Genomic DNA, 17,918 nt, shown 5'->3' with positions numbered 1-17,918 from the left:
TAGACTTAGTGAAAGCCTTGATGGAAAAAGAAGAGGAAGGTCTGAAGACACCTTGAGATTCACCGCCAAGAGTGGCTTCGGTATCTGTAGTCGGGGTGTGGGCCGAGGAGCCTGCGACCTCAGGCACAGGAGACACCGCCAATGAAGTGTCGTCGGTAGTCAGGGGCCACGTAGGCGCCTCGCTGAGAACCGGACCACATGTAGTCGGCTTTGGCGTGGTGTCGGTAGAGGCCGCGGACCTCGCGAGTCGGTCCTTATCTTTGCGCTTTTTAGACAAAACAGGAGTCGGAGTATCCGACGACATAATATAGTTAAATGTTTTGCCAAAATAATGCTGGGCGAACTCCGCCTGACACTTAATGGTGCGTTTGTTGAATGTAGCACAAAAGCGACAGACCGAGACGTCGTGGTCTGGGCCTAAACAAGGAATACAGAGGGAATGGAAATCCTTATGCGGTATTTGCTTCCCACATGAAATACAATTATTAACTTTGTCTGACATCGGTCTGAGGCAAGAAAAGTTTCCCCAACGGGGTACTTAGCTTTCAAGAAGACTTCGGTTGCAAAATTTTCATAATTTCAGGAGCTGGCCGACCAGCACTTGCGAAATGCTTCTGCTTCGGGCACCGTGCGGCAAGAAAGACTGGAGAAAATGGCGTCGGCTGGTTCTTTTATACCCCTGTCGCACTGATGTCAGGGAAGAAGCGACGACAACCGACGCCGGACCTAGACTTTGAAATTCGGCCGACCGAGGACCCGCCTGACGGCAGGAGAACCCATCTATTATGACTGCAGCTGTATGCATGATGAACATCTGGAACTGAAATCTTTAGAAAAGGGGAGGAACAAATTAAATAAGAAAAAATGGAAATTGTTGGAACAATACATGCAAAATAATATTTTGCAGGAGAAGGAGGTAGGTTTAAGGGAAGGCAGGAATTGAGGAATTTATGTAATGTCAGATTGATAATTGTATAAAAATGTATGAGATGTATAATGTTTAAAACTGTGAGCATGTTAACATGTTTTTTTTTATTTTATGTAAATGTATGTTTGCCTAGGTCTTAAGTGATAACTCAATAAATGTGTAAACTGTAAATAATAAGCCTCAAGTAAGCAGGCTAGTAGGGAATGTGAACGAATTACTTTATAGGAAGTAAAGAGAGAAGGTGCTAATGTACATTTCAAAAAGTAATGCACAATAATATTAAAAGAAACGCACCATAATTATAAACAGCATGAAAACATAAGGGTAAAAGAGGGATTTCTTCAGGATATGATGCAGAAAGAAAGACAAGCATGTTATTATTAATCAAGAAGGGTGATGCAACAAAAACTGAGGAAGAGAAAAAAGGAGAAGTTAGGAAGGTATATAATGGTGAGATGTAGCTGGTGATAGAAATAAACTGGTTGCAATCGATATGTCTACAAGGTAGGCGATAAAACAAGTAATGGGAGAAGTTACAGCTGTTCACCAAGGACTTGTAATAGTGGCAAGGGGTTGAAATACTATAAGTAACAAACAGGACAAAAGTGGTAACCAAGACAGGACACAGTTTTGATGGAAGATATTACAACAAAAATACATGCACACGTTTGGGAGTAACAGATGATATGAAAGTGAGAAGGTGAGACATTCATTAACTTTTCAGGAAAATATGGCACACAAGCCTGGCGCAGGAAAAAAAAACACCCAGTAATACTTCCATATCATACACCTGTAAAAATAATTTTGCAGAAAACAGAAAAGCTTATACAGGCACTTCCCAACATATCTCATGAAAATGAAGATGTTTAGTGACAGAGTTGATTAAACCCTAAATGAAACCTTACAAGACTTGCTTCTGAACATAAGGTTAGCACTGGACTGAGATCATTGTAAATTAAAGTTCAGAAATTTGGTTACAATGAAGATTAAGGAGATATGTGAAGATAGGCAAGATAAATATTCTGGATATATAAAAAAGGTGAAGGAACTACGACAACAGAAAAAAAGAGTGCATGGTTAAAACAGAAGGAAAAGCAGCTTAAAGCAGCCAGAATGTTAAGCCCATTGTACCTAGATTAGCAGTAAGATAGCTATTTTGATACTAATGCCAAAGCAACACAATTATTAACTCAAAGACTTAAGCTAACAAAAAGCTTTAATAACAATTACAAAGATCAGAAACCAGAACAAAGGAAAACTTGTAAATACTCCAAGAAAATAGTGAAAATGAAAGTAAAACATACTACCAGGAAAATAAAGAACTTAAGGAATTAAAACTAAAATAATGTAAGATGGTAAAAGAAGTTTAATGGGAATGAAATTAAGCAATAATGTATCAAAATACAGAGGGAAGTACCTGGAATGAATAAAATCCCAACAGAAATTTGGAAAAAGAGAAGGAATTAAATAATAAAAAAGGAAGACTTGTAAATACTCCAAGAAAATAGTGAAAATAATGGAAAATTAAAGTAAAACATACTACCAGGAAAATAAAGAATTTAAGGAATTAAAACTAAAATAATGAAAGATGGTAAAAGAAGTTTAATGGGAATGAAATTAAGCAATAATGTATCAAAATACAGAGGGAAGTACCTGGAATGGATAAAATTCCAACAGAAATTTGGGAAAACAGAAGGAATTAAATAATAAAAAAGTAGAGAGTTATTCAATGTTATTCTTATGAGAGGGGAGGTGCTTTCATCTTGACTTGAGGGGTGATGACAGTCATATCAAATGAAGAGAAAGACTTGAAACCTTCAAAGTTACATAGACCTATTTTAATTTTCAACTATAACTACAAAGTTTGTATGCCAATTTTAGCCAAAAGATTGGCAAAAATCATACCAAACTAATAGCTCTTGATAAATGTGGTTTTATACATGACAGGTGAACATTTGACAACATTAACAGAACCTTAATGATTCAAAAGGATGCCATGAGCAATAAAGAGGGATTAATGTTAAGACTGGATGTTAAAAAAGCATATGACAGAATTGGTTGGGAGTTCATGAAGAAACACTGGAAGCATTTGATTTTGCTCAAAAAAATGGAGATTTTTAATACTTGCATCTGGAGGGGCCAAAGCTAAACTAGTACACCGATGGGTTGTCAGGAATGCTCAGTCAATCAAGAAAAACTAGGCAAAGATGTCCACCTTTACTATTATTTGCACTGTACGTGGATCCATTAGTCAAAGACATTAGACAAGCTGATGTAATAGGATACAAATGGAAAGATACATGCAAGAATATTGATTTGCTTGCAGATGACATAACATTATAGGTCACAAACCTGGAGTATAATTTAGAAAACAGTTAAGTTAATGAATCTAAAGCAAAAGCAATAGCAATTAATGTATCAACATATGATCTGGTGAAGAAAATACTCATTTTATGTGGTCAACACAAGATGAGGTATTTGGTTATTTGGCTGAAGGTGGATATTGAGCAGCCACCAAAGAAATGTGTGAAGAGGCTATCTTAAAAATTATTAGGAAGTGGAAGATGTTATTCATGGATATGGAGAGTAAGATACAGGGAATTAAAACTATGGTCTCACTGATCCTCTTTGTAGGCCAGGCATATTTGGTCAACCAAAGAGATATGGCAAAACACAAAAAAGAATGAATTCTTTTGGGGCAATATGAAGGAATGAGTGTAATGGAGGAAACTTATATGACCCCAGTAACAAGGGGGTAGGCATAATTACCAGATCTGGGGGCATATTTTAGGGTTGCACAACTCAAATTACTGTATCTGACCTAAGACCAGGTACATGCCTAAATAGAAGGCAATAATGATAAAACAAAAATAATAAATACATATACAAGCTCAGGTGGATAGCTGGGCAGATAGGGAGAGACAGAAGAAAGAACAATATGCATAAGAGTACAAGTCCATCAAAGAATTATTTGTATTAGAACAAGTAAAAGAGTGGAAACAGACAATACCAGTAGGTTACATGATAGACAAAAGCAGTAATGGGGGAAGTAATAAAAGAAATGGTATAAGAAAATGGATAGTATAGCAGCCATCAGTATGAGAAAACAAAAGTAAACAGGATTTTGGAAGCGGATATTAAAGGAAGGATAAACAAAAGCATAGGAGGAAGTTAAGCAGATTTTTAGATTGCAAGAGGCAGATCAACTACCATATATGGTCCTATCCTCTGAAATGAATAAACATTTGAGAAGATATGTAGATGAACAAATTCAACCACCTACGGTACATTTTATAATGGAAACAAGATCAATGCAGTTAGGAAAAAAATAAGTAGTGAATTATAAGGTAATGACAGAACTGAAGGAATGCAACATACAACACTGAGGCAAAATTTGAGTGGGGAAGTGAGGAAGAATCCAACAAACGAAGATTGGAATGAAGTGTGCCTGACTCCTAGATATTTTACAAAACATAGAAAATGTGTGATTTGTGTGACTTTATTAATGTTAGATTCCCATATTCATGCTGACTTATTTGAAGTTAAGATGAAAGATTATAGGGCAACTCTTTTGCAAATTGACAAAACGGTTAATGAACTTAGAGCTAAAAAACTAAAATATTTACAAAGGGATAAAATGGAGTATAAGACCAGGAAAGCATACCCTTTACCACCTAGTAATGGTTCTAAGGTGATTGAAAGTGGTGGTCATTTGGTTCACAATAATTTTGCTGGGTTTGAACAAGACGGTGAATTTTTTTACAGGGAAGATCAAGAGAGTGACCCAGCCCCTTTAGAAGCGCCCCCCTCTGAGGTTGGAACAGCTGATGAATCAGAAGGGTGGGAATGGTACATCTCGGGGGTGAGGGATGATTATCAACACACCCTCTATCAACAAAGGAACGGAACAGTGAGAAGAAGGTGGGGGAGAAGGTACAGCAGATAACACTGAAGGGTGCAACAATATTATATTTAAGAATGCCGTTGATTTTAAGGTTTATAACCTTAGTGAAGTTAATGTGACTACCAACTGGGCAGACCTGTTGAAAAAGGTTTTACCTTTGTACTGGCTAGACCAGCTAGACTGGATGAAGTATTGTTGCAATTGAAACTGTACATTAGAAAGTTGTATTTGAGGTTTTTCCTTCAATGAATGTAACCTATACATGGATGCCAGTACTATTTGTGTTAGACCCAGCACCTTTAATCCACCTTTGCACCCTGTTATTGGTCTATATGACAAAATGTATGAATATGACATTCGTAGACTACTGTCCTCTATTAGTCCCTGTCCTCTGAACCTTAGTCCTGTGGAACTGAATTTGTTGAAAGAAATTACTTCCAATGAAAGAATCAGAGTAATTAAACCTGATAAGGGTGGGGGCCTAGTGATTATGAGTGTGAATGATTACATCAATAAAATGTTTTACTTTGCACCAATACCTATGAGGAAGTTTGTGTGCGAAATAAATATAGCGTATCAAAGGACTGATTTAATACTGGAGGAGTTAGTGGTCAATAGCCAGACTGATTTGAAAGACCTAGACTTCCTCAAGGTTGTACATCCCAGGACCCTCACCATTTTTGGCATCCCCAAAATTCACAAAATTATTGATCCACCATTGAGACCAATTGTTGATGCAAAAGCATCCAAAACCTTTCCTGTAGCCAAATATGTTGATTTTCATTTGAGAGAGGTGTTAGCAAACTACAACTGTCTCTATTGGGATTCTTTATCTAAAGTCACCAATGATTTATATAGGGGCAACTTATTTGCTAACAACCGATTTCCAGGACTGGTTTTCAGTCATTCTGCATAAGGAAGGTCTTGAGCTGTTTTATGACTTTTTGTGTAGTAATTCTGGATTTGATCATTCTAAGATTCTTACTCTAAAGACCTTAAGAATCAGATTTTTAAACAGAAAAGGAGAGTGGCTATGGGCTCTGCCTGTGCCCCTATTTTTGCCAACAGTGGGAACATGACAAGGTTTTTACATCTGAATTTAGCAACTGTTGGCCCCTTTATGGACGTTACCCTTGACATCATTATCTTTTCGGTTGATTCGAGGGACAGACTTGATCAGTTACTCCAGTACTGAATTTTTCAGATTTACAATGGAAATGCATGATGAAAGAGTCAATTATCTTGATGTCTTTTTAATTAAAGATAGAATTGGTAGGAAATTTGAATCAAATTATATCAAAAACCAACTTTTTCTAATTCTTTTCTGCATTTTGATAGTTGGCATCCCCTTCTCCAAAAAAAAAAAAATCTTTGGTGAAAGGACAGTGTGTGAGATTGGCCAAAATGATTAGCAATTATGACACCTTTCAGGATGAATTGTTTCTTTAAGAAACATGTTTAACAGGAAGGGTTACCCAGAACAGTTTTTAAACAGTATATTTAATGAGGTTGTGAGGAAAAGGCAAACAGGACATTTCTTTCCTCTTTTGGGTACTTGTGATAGGGGCATGGCAACCTTTAATCACAATAGGCTGTGCCCCTTGAATCACAACAAGGATTAGCAAAAGGCATTAGTATTGACCTACAGTATGCATTTTGATGGTATCCGACACATTATCGATAAGAACTGGAGTGTTTTGGGGGTCAAACAGGACCATCTCAGTAAAGTGGGTTACAAACCTATTATTTTGTCTATAAGAAAGATGTTAGCTTTAAATCACTTGTGGAAAGGCCATAATTTGTGAACCTGAAAGGTGTGATGGTCAAATGTGGGCACTGATCCCAATGTCAACGTATTTTGGAAACAACAGATGTATTTATTAAAAATTTTGCAGTCATTAAGATCACAAGAAGATTTTTATTGTCATTGTAAAGGGATCATTTATGTTGCCAAATGCCCATGCTGTGAAGGTTTTCATACTGGTAAAACAAAAAGGGCAAGTAAGGAAAGGATATAGTAACATGTATATGATATTCAGCGAGGTATAGAAACCAATGCCCTAGCAAAACATATTAATTGTAATCCCCTTAATTTTTTAAGTTTGTGGCCATTGATCAAGTTGATTTAAGACCTGGGGGGGGGGGGCTACTGAGTTTAAGGAACTGAGGTGGCAAATGAGACCAAATGCTTCCACTCCCGGTGACTTCTGTTAGTTGTGTATTAAAGTTAAAGGGACAACTTTGTTCATAAGGTTTGTTAGTGAAGTTATAATCTAACTTCTTTCTGATGTTAAAATTTGTTTTTGATTCATATGCACACTTTTTTATATACATATGTATATATTTAGACATAATTGTAATTGTTTTAGTGTCTTCTTATTTTTCCTTGTGTTTAGATTTTAGTGCATAGTTGGGTGGGTTTGTTTATATCCACAAACTTTTTTAATATAGCCTGGCTGGCCAAAGCTAACTGAAATGTCAATTTACACTAAATGGATCATGTGATTTCTTTTTAATACATAAATTACCCTGATTTTGTGTCTAATTATTCTGATGAAGTCCACTGCTACAGCAGATGAAAGTGCTTAATTTGTTTAATAAAATTAGAGCTTTACCCACCGGTTTCCATTTGTTTTTTTTGTTTTAAAAATAAGTAGTGAATTATAAGGTAATGACAGAACTGAAGAAATAAAATGGTACAACACTGAGGCAAGAGTGGAGTGGGGAGGTAAGTAAGAATCCAACAAAAGAAGATTGGAATGAAGTGTGCGTGACTCCTAGATATTTTACAAAACAGAAAATGTACATTATTCACCTGAAAATGTCTGCATAAACACTTCTATAAGGTTATGAGAACTGATAAACATGTTCCCGCAGAAAAGGGGTATATGACAGAGATGTGATAAACCAGAGAAAGGGTCATGAGAACATACATTTTGGGAATGGTTTGAACTTCAACAATATACATTAGAGATAAAAAAGGTTATAGCTCACATACTGGGAGAGGAACTACATTTTACTAACGATATGTTCTTGTGAGCTGGAGTGAGACGACGCAACCTAAGCACACAGAAGCCTTGTTTTCATCATTAATGTTGGCTGCAAAATAAATACAATAACAAGAAAATGGAAAGCTGGGAAAACAGTACCAACTGATTTGAAAGTTATTACAGAAGAGACTAAAGAAATAAATGAACTGAGAGATAATGAGGACAACAAAATGTCCTTAATTAATAAATGGAAAACTTGGGGCCTGCTGCATTAAAATGGTGTGGAAGAAATTATTGACTGAACACAAAAGATGAACTGTATACAAAAAAGTAACTGTGAAGCATGTAGTAAGGATATACAAGACAGAGTAATTTAAATGTTTTTTAGCAAAAGCCTCCATTTTTAACAAAAAGTTTAGTAGTACTCTTTACATTCATCTGAACCACCACTAATTCAGGCATATGGGAACTCTAACATCTCAACAAAAAATGGCACTTGTGGTGTGTAATGCCCCACCTTAATACTGCAGTAGTGTACCAATACCTTCACACGAGTATGAGCTAGGGTTAATACCTGTCCCTCTTTGTGAGGGACAGTCCCACTTTGGGCAGTTGTATCATGAGGAAAAAAGTAAAAAAAATACATGTCCTGAGATTTTAAGACAAAATATATGTCTTAATTTTTCTTTAATATTTGCATAAAACAGTTATTTTGTATCTGAAACATAAATATTGTAGGAAATAGAATAAGCAACTCAAATGCCATAAAATAAGCTTTTATTTTGCCAAAAAACTGAAGTTCTGTTTTTTTCACTGGCCGTGGGTAAGTTTTGTCCTGCAAAATCTCACATTTCCACAAAAAAAGTCCCACTTTGGGCATTTGAAAAGGTGGCAACCCTAGTATGAGCACCTGGCGTGTACAGAAAGAAACTCCACACATCTACTCTTACTGGCGTCAAAGGTGAATGTGCTACCTTCTAAGCAACAAACAAACAAACAAAACATGAAGGGCCTGGTCCTGACGGGATATTTTCTGATTGGAAAAGTGCTTGTAAAATAGTGCTTCTGCCTTTGGAATGGTATTCTGAAACATCCAAACTGTCAAACGTTTTCACACTAGATAAAAAAATAAAAATTATAGTGAAAAGCTGCCAACTAAAAGAAAAGTTCAACAATTTAACCTAAAAGATCAGGCAGTCAGCTTTGTTCTTCAAAAAGTGCTGAAACAAAAGTGGACAGTCTGGTTGTTTATGGGTGTACTTTGGTGCCGTCAGTGAGTGGGACTGCCCAAATGATGAAGGTGGACCCCTAAAAAAAGATGACTGGCATGAAAAGTTGGCTACATGGCCCAGCTGCTGGATGAAGATCAGCTTTCACAGTACCAGTGTGGATCTACTGCATGAGTTCAGGTGTTAACTACTTCTAGTCTCATCAGCTTGTTGTCACCTTGGACTCCGCTATAAATCAAAGCAGGCACTGATAAGTACAGTTTAACACCTTTTTGAGGGGGGGGGTTGTGATCCTTATGTTCCCATTGCTGAGGCTCCACCCCAACTCACTAACATCTATATACAACGATGAAGCAGACATGGATGGCAAAGAGCTCTAGTTCACATAGATAAATGAGCAGCCAGCTCTGGTAAATTATATGCAGGGATGACCACATCCCAGTGCCTTAATGACTAATGTAACTTGTACAAGATTTAACAAACAGTAACAGAAGCAGCCTGCTCTGTAGACTGCAGTCTGCACCCTTCCCTGGCACACAACATGCAGATGCCTGGAACCTTCTTAGGTCCACCTCTGTGTGAAGAATGGACATCCTGCAGTACTGAGACATGAGTGAGAGTCCCAGGAACGACCACACAGCAGTGCCAGTGTTTCATAAAAAATAATGAATGCATTCTATGCAAAACATGTAAACAAGCATGTAAACTACACAGCGAGAATGCTCAATCTGCTTTTATGCAAGGTGTCTTGTGTTTTTCAAAACTGAAGATGTGAAATGCATACCACATCAAAAGCACCACCAACCTTCTTTAGCTTAGTGCACCAAGCATTCTTTGACCGTGCAAAGTATCTGCCATTGACATGTATTTATACACAATGTGTCCTTGGGGACTGCAAAACAGTGAAACACTGGGGCTAAGTGACACAGATGAGTGAGGCAACTGGTCCAGTGTGCATCTCCTGTTCATCAAACAAACCAGTTCTTCTGATACAAATGAAACAACTGATAAGACACACTACCATTCAAAAGTTGGTTTATTCAATCTGTACAAACATTGTAAAATAGTTATGTTTTACATATTGCATCAACCCATAATTGCATCTCTGCATTGCACACATGGAACAGAAGACGACGTTAAAGTCACAAAACCCTTCCTCATTCCTTTGTTAAAAGAATTAACTGCTACGAAATAATCAAATCAAATAAAAAAATAATTAAAAAAAAAAAAAACTTTTTCAAAAGTCAAAACTCCTTATTTAACGTCAAAAGAACAGAAGTACGTAGCAATGTTTCAGGAAAGGCATGTTTTTTGTATTGCTTCTTGATAAGCAATAAATCTTCTGAGATTCATTTTCACGTTATCCAGGACACACAGTTGATCCGGACTGTAACTTAGTCTTCCTTCTTTCCGAAGCTACAAAAAAGAAAAAAATTACTGGAATGCTTTTTTTTTTTATTAATTATGAAAATGAACTTCATAAAACATTCCCAGAGCATGAAGATAAAAAAAAAAAAAAAAAAAAAAAAAAGGTTACACCTTATAGCACCAATACTCCTGACTGAAATAACTTGGACTGACAACTTTTAACACAGTGAATTTTAAGGATTGTATGTACTGCAGTGAAACATTTTCGTGGCATAAAAAAATGAATTCCTATGTTTAATAATGACCATGATGCTAACTTGGAATCAGCTACAGCAGCCATTTTTGCTCCGACTAGAAATGCAAAGGCACTTGACCTTTTAAACAGAATGCTTTTTACTTCAAACAATACACTTGTATATTTTAAAAACAGGTTTGTTCACTTTGCCTGATTAAAAAGGTTAGCCAAACCTTTGCTTCAAACTTTAAGAAACTAAAAAAATGAACAAACTTCTGGCATTTAAGTAGGACCATTATAATTTTACTGAAAATAAATAAATGACTGATAAAAGGTCACCAATATTTCTCAATAAAATTTTATGTTTGCAAGTCAAACAGTGTGGTTCATTTGTTTTTTTTTTGTGCGTTTTTTTTTTAATTATTTTGGGCCATCAATAGTCTCACTACTTTTATTATCTTAAGAAATTACTAACTATTCTGGCTGTTGGGACATCCTTCTCCAGTAAGAACAGTCCACTTCCCACAGAAACACAGGGGTTTTACTTTTCACAGCTTAATCACAATATTTTAATTAGCTCCGTTTCTTTATTTTATACGTTGGTTAACCAGATTAACCAGATAAGCTCTCTGGACACATGTCCTATTTCAGGGGCAAACCAGGAGACTGTGCGGTCAAGTGACTTGCTCTGAGCACAGTAGAAAAACAAAAAAGAGGTGGAAGGAATTGAACCCTATAACCTTGACTACAGGAAGCAGGTTAACAACTCAGAGCCTTAATCTTCTATACTAACTTCCCAGAAGCATAACTTTAAAAAAGTCTACAGTACTTAAATACAACCTGACTGGTCATCAAGAACTACAATACTCCAGAACCCGACAGCAGTGAAGATAGGTTCATAGGTTCATAGGTTCATAGGTTCATACTAGGCTATCTGCCCGAGGGCATTTACAAGCCTAGCCCATCGTTTTGTGGCTTACGCCACCCCTTTAGTATGGGGAACTATACCCATTATTTTTCTGTGCCTCTGTCGAGCAGTGACACTGAGGTAATCCCTGGGGTATATCTGCGATCTCCCATCCATTGGTCAAGATTTCTCTTGAACAAGGCCAGCGAGGTGCTCTGCCTCACATGTACCGGGATTTTGTTCCACAGCATAGGGAGTCTTTGGGTGATGAATCTATCCCTCCAGCACGTCCTATTAATAGCCGTGTCAAGGTTTAAGTCTCCGCCCTTGTGGCTCTGATGGATCTAGATTTTTGAGGTGAAGCATATTCATCAAATCTGGGTTTGACATGGCCTTGTATGTTAGGCAAAGGTCACCTCTGAGCAAGCGGTGGCGACTGAATAGAGCTGGAGTTCTTTCAGTCGGGCAGCATAGGACAGATTTTTGAGACCTTTTATCCTTTTGGTGAGGAACTTTTGTGGCCTCTCCAGCTGCTGCAAGTGTCGGGTCAGATACATTCGAATGGGGCATTGTACTCAATCATTGGTCTGATGAGTGATGAGTAAAGGGAGACTATGACCTCCCTTGATCTAGATGAGAATCCCTTCATGATAAGGTGGGCAATGTAGAAGGTCTTCCTAACTACTTTAGCTACATGGGTGTCGAATGACAGACTACTATCAACCTGGGTCCCCAGGTCCCTGATAACTTCTTCTGTGCTCAGTGGATTGCCACCTATTTGGTAGCTAGGGGTAACCTTGTTTTTCCCGAAGGGTATGACTATGCATTTTTGGCATTTAACTTTAGGCCGTGGCTCTGGCACCAGTTATCCGTTTCTGTGAGACCCTTCTGAAGGATATCTGTGTCAGATGTGTTTTCTACTATGGCCCAGTTTGCAGTCATCTGCAAACTTTGTCAGCCATAACCCTCCTGTGTTTGCTTGTACTTGGAAAAGTAGATGCCAAACAAGAGTGGGCCCAGGACTGAGCCCTGTGGGACACCACTTGTGACAGGCTTTGAGTCTGACATGGCGCCAGCAGCTCTGACCCTGTGGGTTCTGTCACTCAGCCAGTTTGCAACCCATCTTGTGATGTATGGGTTGACATTTAAGCTGATGAGTTTTTCAATGATACCCGAATGGGGTATTGTATCGAAGGCCTTAGCCAGATCGAGGTAGGCTGTATGGACTGCCTTTCCCTCATCAATGGCTTTGGTGACTGTTTCAAAAGTCAACCAAGTTTAAAAGGCATGATCTGCCTTTGACAAAGCCAAACTGGGTTGGATCCAAAGTCTGCAAATTCCCTATGTCTTTATTTATGAGGTCCATTATGATCCTCTCCATGGCTTTGCAGATAAGGCTTGTCAAGCTAATGGGCGGTAATTTCCAGGGTCGGTGGAGGCACCGCCTTTGTGAAGTGGTACCACAGTTGCAGTGCGCCACTCCTGGGTGCGTATCCAGAGGTAAGACTTTGATTAAACAGCTGTCCTAGCTGTGGGTTTAATTCCTCATTGAGTTCATGGAGCACACAGCCGGGGACACCATCAGGTCCCATGGATGCTGTGTTCTTTGCTTTGGAGAGAGCAGCTCTCGCTTGGGCGCTGGGGATGTTTGGGGGGCTGGAATGGTTTGCCATAGGTATCTCTCCCTTTGGGTGGGAGTTGGGGGGAGAAGTTTGCACTGAACCTGTCAGCCAGTATGTTGGCAATGTCTGTAGGATCAGTAATCTTCACATCATTTTGAACTAGCTCTGAGCATATCTGGGAGTTTCCTCCCAGCTTTCTAACATAGCTAAAGAAGGCCTTATGATTGTCTTTTGAGTCTTTAGCTATTTTTCTCTCGAAATTTGCTTTGGATGATTTTATGAGAGCTCTTAGTTTTTTACTTATAGTGATCAAGGGTGTCTTACCTTTTAAGGATTTTGCTCTATCTTGTAGTAGCTTCCTCCTTTTGTTGTAGAGTTTGTTTATGGCTGGGGTCCACCAGACTGGACGCTTGCCTTTGGTACAAAGAGTCTTTGTTTTGCTTGGGATTGCCTTATCCATGCAGTCCTGCAGGTGCTGGTAGAAGGCATTTGTAAGTGATTCAGCGGCTTGAGTACTGTTTTCCCGGCTCGGGGCCTTAAAGGAGACCACACTAGTCTTTAGAAGTGTGAAGTCGGCTTTTGAGAAGTTCTTTACTGTGGTCTTTTTATTTCAGGTGGGGTGGGATGAGGACCTCCAGCAAGATTAGTTTGTGGTCTGATCTCACCAGTGAGGGGTACACCTCCGGTGTTGAACATTGTGCTCCCATGTTCGTGATGATGAGATCAAGTATGTTATCTCCTCTTGTGGGGATGGTGACTAGTTGTTCCATGGCATTTGAGTTTATGAATTCCAGGAACTTTTGGGCTAGGGTGTTTGGGCTTGAGTAGTGTTCCCAGTCTATATTAGGGTAATTGAAGTCACCTAGTATGATGGTGTTTGGTGATACATTTATCCCCTCTAGTGTTTTCAGGAAGGCCATGTGAGGTTCCTGAGTTTGTGAGGGTGGCCTGTAACATGCTACAATTTGCAGAGCAGTCTTGCCTATGGTTAATTGCACATGGATGGTCTCCGATGCATCGTGCGTTGCCACCAGTCTTGAGGTGTGGGTGTCCTTGATGAATATGGATACCCCCCCTCCTTTCTTGGTATTGTCCAGATTTTGGGGCGGAACGCATGATATGAGGTAAAACCTGATAGCTGGGGTGCTCTCAGGAGCCTTGAACCAGGTTTCTGTCACAGCACAGACATCGATGTTCTCCATACTGAGAAGGGCCTCGAGTGCGTGCATTTTGAGATTTAGACTTCTGGCATTGAGCAGCATTACCCTTAGTTTTTTTCCGTTTTTTGTGTTCTAGGGTGGTAGGTTTAGAATTTGAGCCTTGCCTAAAAAGGCACTATGGGGTGGCAAGAGCCTTTGCCAATATCCGGAATCCCAGGGGTGACAGGTGCAAGCCGTCCCTTGCGAAGCAGCGTGGCTTGTCCAGCATGTCATCCCAGGCAGACAGACACTGGATCCCCTTTGAATGACACCAGTGTTTAAGCCAATTGTTAAAGCTGATCATCTTATCTCTGTATTGTGGCATCATTCTTGGTGAAGGTAGGATACTGCTCAAGGTCAGGGTCATACCTGTCTGGGCTACATAATCAGAGAGCTCCTCAATGTCTCTTTTCATGTAGTCCAAGGAGGTACGTCTCAAGTCGTTTACACCAGCGTGGACAATGACTGAATCATATTTGTACCTGCTGTTGAGAGACCTGAGTGCTTGCGTTATGTGGCGGATTCTAGCGCCCGACAGGCAGCTTACTGTGACCTTCTCCTTACTCAGTCTGGTGAGCGGGACGTCAGTGTGTCTGACTATGGAGTCACCAATGACTAGTGTGTCTGGCATTGTGTTTGGCCTTAAGGGCTGTGACTGTTTGACACTCTGACTGTGAGGTCTATGTGTTGCAGGTGTTGTGTTCTGAGGTGGTGGTTGTTTGGGTGTCTGCTTTGGTGGCCTCTGCTGTTTTGGTAGATTTTTGATCAGAGCCTCCGAGTATGTCTTTGTGTGTTTATGTGTATGATTTGAGGTTGTAATGGTAATATGTGAGACTGGGTCTATAGTGTGTGTGGTAACCTTCTCCTCCTGACTGGTCTTGCCAGTCCTATGTTGAGAGAGCTCAGCCTCCAGTTTGGCCGTATAGTTGCATCTCTCGCATGTATTTGTGTTTTGTGGGAGGAGGAGAGGGTTGTCTGTGTACATGAGGCAATTGTAACATTGCCTCAATATTCCCAGGTTCACCAGCTGAGCAGGAGAGGACACTAGCAACTGATCCCTCGACATGCTAGAAGGAATAGACAAAAAACTTTAAAAAGATTCTGGGGACGTGGGTGACCGAGAAATGGGGGTTGCCTTTTGGGGTACTATCTATGACAAGAGTGCCGTATCAAGGTAATAAGTACTGTAGGAGCAAGTGCTACGTTTAACAGATAGAGAATAGTCTACTTGGAGTCAAGTAGAGATGATCTTTTAATTATAGGATACGCTGATTAGATCAGTAGTATAGTTCGAGGAAGGTAGTTTTAAGGGAAAATTTGAAGAGTGGACTTTAGGTAGCCCGAATAGTTTAAACCTGCTTAACCGGCGCTGCCCTAGTGTGCAACAGTAGCAACTCCGCTAAATCGGGCTAAATCAGCTAAAGCGTGCTTTATAGCAGGGGGCTGGAAAAGACAGGAAATGACACAAATTGGCCAACAAACCACAAGTCACTGCCCTAAACCACTCCTCCGAGGGCAAATGAAGGAGTTATGGAAATGACCCCTAGTGGCCAATAAAACTACAGTTTCAAGTCAGTAACCACCTCTCCGGGGGGCAGGGAAGCTGCTCAATGTTAGTCACTGCCACTGATAAACACAGAGACCCTCCTTCAGCCCAAGCAAAAATGGCCTCACAGAAACTTTCAAACAGTTCAGGAACAGCAAGCCTGTAACTGAACTTTTTTAACTCTCAGAAAAGTGGGAAAAAAGCAAGATTTTTTTTTTTTTTTGTTTTTGTTTTTTACAGAGATAGCAGAGGTTCACAAGTAATATCAAGTTATAACAGTGCAGTAAATGACCCCACACAAGAGTGCTAGGTCAAGGACAGAAAATATGCAAGTTTTAAGAAAAAAACGATTTAAAATTAAGTGCAAACAGGAAATTCAGCAAACAGCTTTTGGTTGTGCTCTAAATACAGCTACTAATACAGAAATCAAGTTTAACAAGCCAGAAAATGCTCAAGCTAGGCAGCTATGCAGAAAAACTTAGCAAATAAACAGAGAAAAAATACTTAAAATCTCAAAAGTGGCTCCCTTCTTCTCTCAGCGTTTTTTCCTCTTGGAGGGTGCTTCACCAACAGCCAACAAGCCTGAAAAGACGCTCAAACCACGAGGCAACTAGGTTTTAAGGGAGGAAGATGAAGGAGTTATGGAAATGACCCCTAGTGGCCAATAAAACTACAGTTTCAAGTCAGTAACCACCTCTCCGGGGGGCAGGGAAGTTGCTCAATGTTAGTCACTGCCACTGATAAACACAGAGACCCTCCTTCAGCCCAAGCAAAAATGGCCTCACAGAAACTTTCAAACAGTTCAGGAACAGCAAGCCTGTAACTGAACTTTTTTAACTCTCAGAAAAGTGGGAAAAAAGCAAGATTTTTTTTTTTTCCTTCTGTAATGATAAATACTGCAGGTCAGCAGCATGAGACACTGCCTGACAGTGAACCCCAAATTTCTCTAAAACTGATACAGCAGTCTATAGTACTGTACTTGTGTTTGCATTTCCCTACTTAAGTTTCCTCTTGTACAGCAAGGTAAATAAAGCAAGCATCCTAAATCATTTTGCTGTTCTCTTCTATGACACTGGTTTGCTTTGTATATATCCTGCCTGATGTTAGTACTCAGGAGTTGCATCATACAGTAGTACACCACCATTACATTCAGACAGCTATGAAACCAAGTCAAAAAGTTAGTCATAAGTCTTATAGCCATAAAAACAACCTTAAAAAATTCTGGTCCTCTGTATCCTTTTTCATCAGCCCAGGTACAAAAAATAATCGAGCCCATACCAAGATATTCTCACTCTTCAAACAGCTACTTATTTCAATATATACTTCATAGAATGCAGAGCCAAATTCATCTTAAACTCACCTGACACACCCCCTTCCACACAGCCAACTTCCTCTACCATAGACCCTACATTTCCATCACAAAACTCACCTACCTGCAACCTCTCCAATACATATGCAGACCACTCCACCCACTTTACCTTTCAACCAGCTTCTATAACTCTCATAAAATAGTCTTTACGTAAACTAAGACTTTGTCTCGCCTCAGCTGACAACTACTTAAATCTAGCTGCAAATGCAATAGCATATCCAATCAGCATACTTATTAACAGACCAATAACAAATCCTGTGTCCCTAACTTGTGGGAAATGGCACACACTACCTCCATATATAAAAGAGGTAATTCCACTGGCATTACAAAATTCCCTCCCACAGCCATCCTGTCCCCCTCTCTAAAATACCTGAAAGATGCATTCATCAACAATCTCTTACAAAATAAGCTAATCACCAATATGCAACATGGATTTCGGCCAGACCACAGCACCTCCACTTCATTACTATCACTTACAGACACTTTCAATAAAGCTTGCAACTCTAATATTTGTATCTGCAGTATCTCTAAATATCACAAGCCTGTGACAAGTTCTCTCACAGTAAACTCCTCAATCAATTTTCCACCCTACGTCTAGCATCCCCCACTATCCAGTGGTTA

At 39.3% G+C, this 17,918-nt stretch overlaps 1 protein-coding gene across 2 annotated transcripts in view; it reads right to left on the bottom strand.

The window, feature by feature from the left end:
* Positions 1-10,069: 10,069 nt before the first annotated feature.
* The window catches only part of HEATR3 (HEAT repeat containing 3), a 603,471-nt gene continuing 595,622 nt past the window's right edge, over positions 10,070-17,918 (bottom strand). For both annotated transcript variants that reach the window (XM_044081978.1, XM_044081979.1), the window contains one exon: positions 10,070-10,467. In XM_044081978.1, coding sequence (XP_043937913.1) covers positions 10,345-10,467 — 123 coding nt within the window. In that variant the 3' untranslated portion in view covers positions 10,070-10,344. The remainder of the gene's footprint in view (positions 10,468-17,918) is intronic.

This window comes from Protopterus annectens, chromosome 8.part1, assembly GCF_019279795.1.
Source record: "Protopterus annectens isolate FY-2018-M chromosome 8.part1, PAN1.0, whole genome shotgun sequence".
In the NCBI taxonomy this organism is placed as follows: Eukaryota; Metazoa; Chordata; order Ceratodontiformes; family Protopteridae; genus Protopterus; species Protopterus annectens.
The sequence above is the reverse complement of the archived record's forward strand: the minus strand, read 5'-3'. Positions and strand labels throughout refer to the sequence as shown.